General features: G+C 40.7%; 1 protein-coding gene across 1 annotated transcript; it reads left to right on the top strand.

Moving 5' to 3' along the window:
• The first annotated feature begins 550 nt into the window (after positions 1–550).
• On the top strand, positions 551–11,250 carry TMIGD1 (transmembrane and immunoglobulin domain containing 1). The gene is made up of 5 exons (XM_054572975.1): positions 551–632; positions 2,246–2,524; positions 6,207–6,485; positions 10,085–10,188; positions 11,206–11,250. The coding sequence occupies exons 1-5, from the start codon at positions 551–553 to the stop codon at positions 11,248–11,250; spliced, it is 789 nt and encodes a 262-aa protein (XP_054428950.1).
• The last annotated feature ends 263 nt before the right edge of the window (positions 11,251–11,513 follow it).

The raw sequence follows: 11,513 nt of genomic DNA, 5'->3' as shown, positions 1-11,513 counted from the left end.
GAGGAGAGCATTGGGGGATGGGGAAAGCAGAGATTAACGTGGTTTACAGAGGCCATGTTGCAATTGAATCTTTTCTAAGGTACAAACCATTTGGAATAGTCTCTAAAAACCCTCTATTAGCAGAGAGCAACTTTACAAAACTGATCCAAGAGAGGCTTTCAAAGCAAGATTTACTTTGTTCAGGAGGGAACGTCTGAGAATGAAACGAGTTTCTCCTGTGAAGATGTCATTCTCGGTCTCTCTGGGGAAAGCCGGTTTTACCTTCGCCAGCGCTGCCCTATAGTTGCCCTGTAACTTACAGCCTATTTCTTTGTGATTTTGTTGTTGTTGTCTTAAAAATGGTTTAATACTGAAAGTACTTTGAACTTAGGAGTCAGAACAGGATTGTTTAAAAACTAGATATAGTACCGTTGTAATTGGGATGACTCATCTGGGACTTCATTTTGAGTGCATAATAGACAAGACGAAGGTTCATAAACTCAGTGTCACCCTAAGTACAGAAACCACTGCACTCTTTCCCACCGGCAGATCTGACCGAAGTTGGTTAAAGATGGCACGGAAGGGCGCTGGCCTGAAGAGAGTGTGCAGATTTCTTCTGTTAGTGATTTCATTTCTGCCATGTGAAATGACAAGTAAGTTTATATTCTTTTTTTTTTTTTGCCTCTTTAAGTAAAGAAAAATTTCAGGTTAAAAATGATCAGCGGGCATTGGAAAAATCCAAATTGGAATGACTACATAGTTGGTATGGTTCAGAGTACAGGAGTCAGATAACATAATAAAAAATTAAATGGAAAATATTTTTATGGTTCTGACATTATAAGCAGGGTGAAGTATTCTATTCTCTCCAGAGCCACAGCCAGAATTTTCCTACATTTTAATGGGTTTTATTACTAATAATATTCAAAAGAAACTTCTGTTATTTATTTGAACATACCACTTACGTAAAAATCTTTCTTGCATTTGTTCCCCACCCCAATCTGGAAGCGCTTTTCCCCTCCATTTTAAAAACAATACATAGTCATTGTAAAATAAATTAGGAAATACATAAATGAATAAAGAAAAGTAAATGTCCCTCCAAATCCCATCATCCAAACACAACCATTCAATGTTTGGTGTATATTCTTCCAGATTAAAAAAAGAAACACTAGACAGCAATCTCATTGTTTTTTTAGTAGTTTACGTTTTTAAAGAAAAAGTTAATGTGTTTACAAAATTATTAACAAATATTATGGAGGAGGCAAATTTCTGGTCGCTAAAGTCATTTTTTACCCTTTGTTACTTGGTTCCAAACCAAGAAAGTTAAAATTGAAATTTGGTTATGTTACTATACAATAAATGAATTTTAAAAAATGAGAGATGAAAATAAAGTGCTATATATCCTGATCGGTCACCCCACAACAACTTGTCTATCCTCAAACCACAGCTGTTTAAATATCTTTTTATTTCACTCTACTGCCAGAACAATATTAAAATATCAGAAATGGAAGACCAAATTCTACTATCTAATCAGAAATATTCTCAAATCAGCTTTTTCCCATAGCAATGTTGATATACTTAGAGCAATTATTAGAGATATACTTCACATTCTGCCTATTCATCTAATGTTATAGCTTAAATATTTTTCCATTTTACTGTAGTTCTTTTTCCTTTGTATTTCCCCACTCCCATCCCCTTACTTTGCTACATCCAGCCCCTTGAAGTAAACAACTTAAGTCTGGTAAGTATTTCTCCACTTTTTTTCTCTATTTCCATCAATCTTATTCCATCTATATAGAGTTTTTTCCCCTATAAATGGAAAAAAAATTTTCCTCATGTGGGGAAAACACACTTTTCCTCATAAATGTGTGTGTGTGTGTAAATGGAGTAAGTCTGAACATACTATTTTCTAACCCAGTGGTTCTTAAACTTCACTGCACATTAGAATCATCTGGAGGCTTTGAAAAAAACCCAGTGTCCAGGTGGTGTTCCTATCAATTAATAAGAATTCCTGGGGGTGGGAGCAAGGCATTGATAATTTTTTAAAGATCTCTAGGTGATTCCCATGTGCAGCAAAATGTGGTAACCATCATTTTAAGCTTTTCCTTTTTTTAGTTAATAATGCACTATGGATCTTTTCCCTTGTAAAACCATATAGACCGATACAACTATTTTAATTTATTGCGAAGTATTTCATTGTATTGATATAACATTTATAGCCATTTAGATTGTTCACTCTTTCTTAAATAGTTTCTTTCTGCATTTCCAGGTTCTGTTTTAACTGTGAATGGTAAAACTGAGAACTTTATTCTGAACACTCGGATTGGCGCCGAAGAATCTCTGAAATGTGATGTTCAAAACCGCACTGGAGATGAAGGACTTCTCTGGTACCGAGAGCAGGGGTCCGTGGATTTGAAGGCTGGAAACAAAATCAATTCCAGCTCTGTCTGTGTGTCTTCCATCAGTGAGAATGACAATGGAGTCACCTTTACCTGCAAATTGCAGAGGGATCAGTCGGTGTCCGTATCAGTGGTGCTGAATGTCACTTGTGAGTAAGGGCAAAGAAGCTGCCAGTCAGTCTGTGTTGTGTGTGCTACATTAAGTAGGAGTCGAAATCTCAGTCCAAAGAGTATGTGCAGCCCTGACCACTGTGGCTCAGGAGTATTGGCCTCTGCACTGCAAAGGCTGCAGGTTCGATCCCTCAGGGTGTGTACAGGAGGCAACCAACCAATGTTTCTCCCGCGCGCGCTCTCAGCAATGAAAGAATGTCCTCAGGTGAGGATAAAAAAATTAAAAAGTGTGTGCATTTTAACATTTGCTCGATATTGCTAGGTTGTGCTATTTACGCTCCCACAACAAAGCATGAGAGAGCCTATTTCCCCACACTCTCATGAGCACTAAATTTGAAATTTGCCAGTCTGATACGGTATTTTATTTTAATTTTCTAAATTAAGAACGAGGGTGCTCACCTTTTCATAAATGCATTGGTTGTTCATATTTAAAACCTCAAAAGATGAAGCTTTTTGATGGCTGGGTTGCAGGAATTGGTAACCCACTGATGGAACTTGATGGCATTAGGAGACCTGCAAGTGACTCTACGGAGGTGATCGCGGTCTGGGTGGAAAGCTGGTTACTCATGAGGGTGGTACGGATGGTGGGGCGGGGGGTGATGTGGGTTAGGGGGTAATGGGGTATGATTTGGTAGAAAGAGTTCTGGACTTGAGTTCAGCAGACTTTTCTGTGAAAAATTGATGCCATTGCTCTTGCTATAAAAGGGGAGAGGAAATGCCAAGGAATCCAGCTCTGGAAAAACCTGGCAACCTGCAGCTTGAGTTTCCAGAGTGAATCATTTGCTCGTTACTGGGAAAAGGAGTTTTGTGTTTTACTTGCTGTGAATTAACAAATTGTGGTTTTTTTAAAAGCAAGCTTCCTCTTGTGCACTTTGATAGAACCTGAAACTATTAGGGGCCCTTGGAGGCCCTGTAATCCCTATAACATGACAGATGATGACACAGGCTCAGACTGCGAGCCTGAATTATCACAGCTGGCGCTGGGAACAGAACACAAACCCCAGGCTCCTAACCGAACGCCCTGCCCATTGTATCTTCCTAAGGGAGACATGGCAGAAATACCAATGTGATTTGATGGCTTTAAAAAATGATTTTCGGTTTTCCAACCTAAATCCACATTCAAAATCATCTTTATAACAACCTTGTAAATGTTGTTGTTGCTAAGCACATATGAAAAAACCAACTGGTCAGTGATTCATAGTGACAAACTGACACAAACTCATCAATCAATAAATCAAAATGAGGTACTAAAAACTGGCAAGAATAGCATGTGCAGCCCTGAGAAAGTATTATAATAATAAATAATAATAATAAATGATAATACGTTATTTGGGGGAGTGTGTGCAGAAACAGATCCTTTCATACATTGTTGCTGAAAGTATAAATTAAGGCCACCTCTTTTGCAATATCTATCAAAATTTAAAGGGTGCCTACCCTGTGACACCCAGCGTTTCTACTTCTGTTGGAGAAACACGTGCACGTGTGCATAGACACGTACAAGCATATTTACTGAAGCATTAATATTTAAAAAATGAAAACAACCAATTTACATCAAAATAAAATGATTAGAGAGTCATATATTATACTATAGCACTCTTAAAGCAATGAACTAGAACTCTGTGATTCAATGTGGGTATATCTCAAAAACATTCAAGTCATTGAGAATGAAGTCTTTCATGTAAACCCTCTCACCCTCCTAAAACAATACAATATATTTCCTATGGGCACATTATATGTATAAAAACTACTTTTAAAAAAAAAAAGATGCAAGGAGCCCTGGCTGGTGTGGCTCAGTGGATTGAGTGCCGGCCTGCGCGCCCTGGGGTTGCCAGTTTCATTCCCAGTCAGGGCACGCGCCTGGGTTGTGGGCCAGGTCCCCAGCAGGGGGCTCGTGGGAGGCAACCACACATGGATGTTTCTCTCCCTCTCTTTCTCCTCCCTTCCCCTTTCTCTAAAAATATATACAATCATAAAAAGAAAAAGATGCAAGGATTTCTGTCAAACCCATAACAGTGACTATCTCTAAGGAGTCAGGGAATGATGAGGATAGAGTCAAGGACAACCTGAACTTTATCTGAAATGTATTAATTTTTTAAAAAGGGAATGTTCACATATGGCTGATAAGCTTAAAATTAATTTTAAATCGTTAAATAAAAAGGAACAACTAATAGGACCGGCAGAATTGGTATATTTGGCAGTTATGTTCTATATTCTAGCAGCATCCTGCTTATCTGAATACCATATAACACCCTTGCTGGATAAAGATATGGAATTCAAGCTCATTCAAAGAACAACAAAATGTCATTCTCCTGAGTGTTATTAATAGCACAGCCTACTCAGGGTCTAATTATTCAGTGTGCAGTTTATACAAGCTCCTTTTCCCCTCCTTCTCCACCTTTCCCTCTTCCCCACAGCCCACTTTTCAAGCATTTTATTACTCTTTTGCACCTTAGCCAAAAAAATGCAAAGGGCATGGAGGGGAGGGGAGAATCAGTCAGCTCAGCCATTCCTCCTCCTAGATGCTGGAAAGGGCTGCTGGGGACAAGGACTGAAATTATTTGGTGAAGATAAATGTGTCTGACTATCCGTGGGTCTACAACTGTCCTTATCATAGAGGAAGTAAGGAGTTGTTCACACAGGGGGTGACAGGGAGGTGACAGGGCCTCAGAGTCATGTTCACCTTCCATTGATGTCAGAGTTGCCACAACTAGAACACCTTCTAAGAGGAAGACATTATTTCTAGAGGATTTTTTTTAAGGATTTTATTTATTTATTTTTAGACAGAGGAGAAAGGAGAGAGAAAGAGGGAGAGAAACATCAATGAGCAGTTGGTCTCACACGTCCCCTACTGGGGACCTGGCCCACAACCCGAGCATGTGCCCTGACTGGGGATCGAACCAGTGACCCTTTGGTTTGCAGGCCGGCGCTCAATCCATTAAGCTACACCAGCCAGGGCTATTTCTAGAAGATTATTGAGGAAATGCAAATATGGGTTGGTAAAATATGTGTCTGGGGTAAAAGTAGTTAAACAAAATGTGAAAAGAGAGGGTGTGAGGAGCACGTAAAGCTACTACCGCCACCACAATAATAGTACTAATTAGCACTGTGGTCAATTCTCTACAGGCATTATCTCATTTAATCTTCACAGTAATCCATGTGGTGGCTATTCTCCCATTTTTTTTAGACGAGGACACTGAGCAGTAAATTAGCAACTAAATGACTTTCCCAAGATCACAGTAAGTGATGTAGATGGCATACGGTCTAACTGCAAGGTCTGCTTTCTTAATATTATACTGTTTTATCCAACACTAGCAGATTGGTTTATTATATTAATTCTCAGAGAGCAAAGACTCAAGGCTTATACTCTTGGGTAGTGTTACAAATAGGTGCAGATTCATTATTATGTATATTTGTTTCATGGTCTGTCTTCTCTGTCACATTAAAAGTTCTGCTAGGTTTGGAAATGGATGTATGTTATTTACAATTGTATCCTTGGTTCCTAGCCCAGTGCTTGGCATACAGTAAGGCATTCTCATTTAATAAAGAAATTTTTGTCAAATGAATGAATTACTACATGAGATAGACTGAAGGCAGGTCTTGAATTCTGACAGTAAACTACTGCTTATCTACTGAATAAACGTAAACGCTTGAATCTTGCAGTTCCTCCTCTCCTAAGTGGAAAGGACTTCCAAACAATTGAGGAAGGCAGTAGTGTGACGCTGGTTTGCAATGTGAAATCCAACCCCCAGGCTCAAATGATGTGGTACAAAAATGGTAGCATCTTGATCTTAGAGAAAAACCATCACCAAGTCCAACAGACAAGTGAGTCTCTTCAACTGTCAATCACTAAGGTCAAGAAATCTGACAATGGAACATACAGCTGTGTTGCACGTTCATCTCTGCAAATAAAGACCAAGGACTTTCACCTCTCTGTCAAAGGTAACTCTCTTTTTAAATAACATCCAGCACAGAGAAAAACTCAGAATAGATGGTTGGTAAATATTTTTCATGACAATTATGATTAGTAGCTAGGATTTTCTATGGAGAATTACCCCATTCAAGGAGTTTTCCAGTAAGGATTCTAGTCCTTCCTTTTACAACAATTATGCCCATTCCATATAGGACACTGCTCTTTGAGCAAAGGTCCTTTTCTAGAACTATGTGGGAGAAGATGATGCTGGTAGGCTTTTCGGGAGGAGTATTTCCATGAATTCTTCTGGGCAACAAGGTTGGTAAGAACTGAACTTCTGAATTCATAGCCTAATAACAAACACAAGAGCAGTCAGAAACACAGTACCTGGACAAGAAAAGGAATCTCTAAAATCACGCCTAACTCTCAAGTTGTAACATATAGGCTAATCAGAAGAGGGAGTGGGGGAAAGTGGGAGGGGGGAGAGTTCTTTCTCAGCTTCATGCTTCTCCCACCCAGGTTTATCACCTCTATAATAATGGAGTGATCTTCCCTCCTCATAGTTCTTATTCATGCAAAAAGAGAAAGGCGACCTACCTGTTGTAGCAGATGCAGAAAATTCTCACGCAATTTCTTGGTCTAGGGCCAGTATGCTAGGAGCAAACAAACAAGCTGACGCTCCCATAGCTTGTTAGAACATTATTCACTTTGTCATTTGCCCACTTATTGCCTTCCTTGCCAGTTCCCAAGAAGCCAGCTGAACCCTGGCCAGGAGTGTTGGACTGGTGTGACCATAGGGCTTTTTATTCCTCCCCCTCTGGGGGGTCTAGGCCACCAACAGAGTGGCTGTCGGGGAGGAAGAGCTGCTGCTGCCCATCACTGTGATTACTGGCATGTTCAGTAATTTGTCCTGCAGAACAGCAAGAGCATGCCCACGGCCTACTTGCTTTAAAAACCAAACCCACAAATAAGCTAAGTACTCATGGGATAGAATCAGGGGAAAGGGCACCACATTGAAGCCTGTCGCTATTCATTCCTCCAGAACCACAAAAGCAGGGCTGGTGGGGCCTCAGGCCATGCCATTTCAACTGGCTGTAAACACCACACGGGATAATGGGAGAGTGTATCATCCCTCTTGGTTAAGAAGGAATCGAAATTGCACTGTGTCACGTGAAAAATACACAGCTTGTATGGCAAGCAGGATGCCAGCTTGACAAATTGGCTTGCAGGTGGGCAGAATCCTGTTTGGGGTGGAGCTCTTCCAAACCAACTTGTTTTTTCTCATTTCTTCCTGCTTTATTACTTCCCTGGTTGTTGACTGCCTTCACAGCATTAGCCCTCTGCTGCTGGTGGCCAGGTTTGCCATGAGCCTCTCTTGGTTGCATAGCCCAGGGGGGTAGTTTCTCAATGAGGCCATGCGGAGCTGGAAACGACATCACACATCTTTTTTCTTAAGTGCATGTGCTGGGATTATTTGACCTGTGAATTTGGAAGGAAACACCAGGTCTAGTTCAAATAAGAGAATAAAACAGGACAAAGGGAGAGATGCAGTTACACTCGCCAAAGTCACTTTTAGTAGAAGCTTGGAATCCAAAGTGAGCCAATGGTCAGGCAGTCGGTTTCGGCTTGTTTGTAGAGTGAAAGACATCATGTGTGTCTTCATTTTATTCAGCTTGGTTAAAAAAAAAAAATTCCAACTTGTGACTGAATTCTGATTTCCTAGTTGTCCCACTGTTGCCTCCTCTTCATTTTAATATCCCTCCTTGGCACTGCAAGTAGAAGGGGTCCCCCGAAAGGTGGAGGCCCTTTGGTGTGTCCCAGGGCTGGCAATTTAGCAGTTTCTCCAGAGGGTTGATGCACCACACACCCTCGTGAGAATAATTTCTAACAACCACCAAAGAGTAAGAGTAAAGGATGCCTAATCCATGTACTTCCCAAAATTATCCTGAGCAGGAACTGGACAAAAATGGGGAAGAAAACAGTTAAAAGGCAATTGGTTAGTGGGTCATACAACTATAGAGGGATAAAACCTATTTCATAATCTTGAGGTATGTGGAGCTTGGGCTTTAAAATTAGATTTATTTAAAGACTCTTCCTTCCCATCCTCCCCACCTTTTACCCCTCCTATATGGTCTCATGACCCTGTGTTCTTTATAATACTTATCTCAGTTTGTAGTTTTTCCTTGTTTACTGTCTGTCTCCCCAACAAGAATATGAGCTCCGAAAAGGCAGAAGCCTTCCATGTCTGCCTTATTTTTCCAAGGCCAGCCACAGCACCTAATACACCAGAATCATTCAGTAAATATTTGTTGACTACCTTTTTCCACAAATTCAGTTGTACAATATACAGTACACTCTAAATTCCTACAGTGTTATCTTGACCGTGATTGGAGTCCCTTCCCCTCCTAAGCTGGCGTCAGATTCTGGGGTCATTAAAATAACTGTTGACCTTAAGCACTCTTACTTTTGAAAGTTTCATCCCAGGTTGTATCAAACATAGTAAAATGAAGCGTACATTATGCCATATACTTTTCTGCTGTACCAGTTTTGAAAGGATGTTTATAACTTGCATATACTTTAACTTTTATTATAAGTAAATTATTAATGTGGTTCTTAAGGTTTAAATATTACTATTATTTAATAGTCGGGTTATAGTTGACACAAAGTTACATTTTATAGAAGTTTAAACATTGACTAATTTTGAATCATTTTGCCATTTTTTAATATTTTGGAGCCAATAGATCTTTTTTTTTAAGTTGTCAAATGTTTTCATTGGCCCTTGGAAAGCTCCACGTCCCAGCACCTGTGCCCTCAGTGCCTGATGGAGGACATGGCTCCGAGGCCACCTGCTGTTCAGAAAACCAGGGACTGAGATTTCATTGCCTGGTTGGCATGGTTGCTGCTGATCTCTCCCTAGTCCACATTAGGAGTAGGCTCTCTGTTCTTCCACGTCATTTAGAGAGAGATGAAAATCTTTGCCCGGGTGGGGAGCGGAGGGGCAGACTGGTGCTTAGAGTCGTACTTCCGCAAGGTCACCATGCAGCCACCTTCTATAGTGTCTTGTCAGCTGCTTGGGGTGTCATCACGGTATAGCTACAGGGGTCCCCGCTGTTTCTGGAGCCCACAGACCTCTCTCCCCTTTGTCCAGTGGGCTCTTCACCTTTTCTCTTCTTACTCTTAAACCTTCCCTCCCTCTCCCTCACTGGGGTACCTCCAAATATCTTTTGGACTTTTCAAAAGGCAGAAGAGACAATTGACTTTAGCCTACTTCAGCTTCCTGCATGGCAAAAAATATGGATGAAGAGAGCTCCAAACGCTCTGACTACTTGCTTGGGGCAGTTATTCATACGACCATAATTTGTCCTTCCACAAAGACATAGATTCAAAACTTGTCTCTGCCAGTTACTAGTTCTGTAACTTTGGACACACAAACTAATCTCTTAAAGCCCCTGGTTCCTTGCCTGTAAAAGGGGGATAATAATACCTACCTTTTGAGATTGTTGGGAGGATTTAATTAAGAGGATGATAACATCAAGTACAAGGCACCAGGACCAGGACATATGAGAAGTACATAAGTTAGATGCATACAAATGTTAGTTCTCATTCTATATGCTTACATTTCCAACAGACAGAGCTGCGACTGTACCAATAGAACCCATTATTGCTGCAACTGTGGTGGTTTTTCTGACGGTGTGCTTTGGACTAATTGCTAGAAGAGAAAGAATAATGAAGGTATCTAAGTATTCTAAGCTATTTTGATAAAAAGCCATCTAAATAAAAGCCAAGAACTAGCTCTATTAGTGACTAGAGTTAGGAGCCATGCTTGAACAACCAGGTCTCCCTACCATATGATCTAAAATGGAAGTTGCTTAAAGGAATGAAAATCGTTTGTGTATTATCAGTATAAAACAAAGACTAAAAGTGCATTTGCAATAGAAGACAAGAAGGACAATTGCTGTGGTGGTTGGGGTAGGGGACTTGGGCTGATTTGTCTTCCTTTTAAATGCCCCTTTGTTGCCACAGTGGCGCCTTTGGTACAATAAATAACTATAGAGAGGAGCATCTGCTCTAGACTTAGGGATCTGCAGGAGAAGGATGGCGCTTGGGCTCACCTTCAGAGCGGCCCCGGCTGTGGCGGGCTGGAGTTTGAGTTGTTGAATAGTTAACCTTTTTGGTTAGCATGATGCCGAGTATGCACATGCATGGGTTAATGCCAGACGTTTGACTCCACTAGTTAATCCAGTGCAAAGGGAGGCAAGTGTGGTGGGAGGCCTCAAAAGAAAGGTGAGTGGGGCCTAGCTGAGTTCATTATCCAGCAAAGGCCATTCTTCTTGAAGCACATGGCAACTGGGTGTTATTCAAGGCAACAATGTCTTTCAAGAAGAAATTTATCCAGCCTCTGATCCAATCCAAAGCATATTTTTTTTTCCTACGAGAAAAGAAAGGAAGGAAAGAAAGAAATACTCAATTGTGTAAGAATTCTGGAAGCATTTCTAATTAAGAATTATTAATATATCTCCTCTAGATTTAATAAAAATGATTAATGTGGCCAAAGGAATAAGACCTGGACCAGTGCAGAGGCAGCTGTATATTCTAGCCACTTCTGTACTGGTGTGTATTTTTCTAGGTTGGAGATTATCAGACATTTGAGTTTCCTGTCCCTTGAGCCATCTTGATGCATTCAAAATGTTGACCCATGGGCCTTAAAAAAGCCAGAAAACTCATTGCTCTTGTTTTGTTTGCCTTTAGCTCTGCATAAAGGATGAAACTCCTCAAAGAGATACAGCTTTGTAAGTACTCTGGGCTGGGGCCAGTGATCTGCCATAAGCAGCCAGGTAGCAGTGCCCATCCCGGGCAAACTCCTCAGCAGATGGGAGGTGCTGGAAGGTGAAGAAGTTCAGAGGAGAATAGAGGGTGGAGGAGGAATCTGTCTCTACCTACAGGAAGACAGGTGAGGCAGGTTGGAAGGTTGCCTAGAACTAAGAATATCTTTGGTCTGAAGCCTACTCTATCTTTAAACAATTTTAGGTTAATGCTTGTGCAACTGCATTTTATTG

This window comes from Pteronotus mesoamericanus, unplaced genomic scaffold (genome assembly GCF_021234165.1).
Source record: "Pteronotus mesoamericanus isolate MK-2021 breed Mesoamerican mustached bat unplaced genomic scaffold, CSHL_Meso_final contig_246, whole genome shotgun sequence".
Classification (NCBI taxonomy): Eukaryota; Metazoa; Chordata; class Mammalia; order Chiroptera; family Mormoopidae; genus Pteronotus; species Pteronotus mesoamericanus.
Note: the sequence above shows the minus strand (reverse complement) of the source record. Positions and strands in the feature narration are given on the sequence as shown.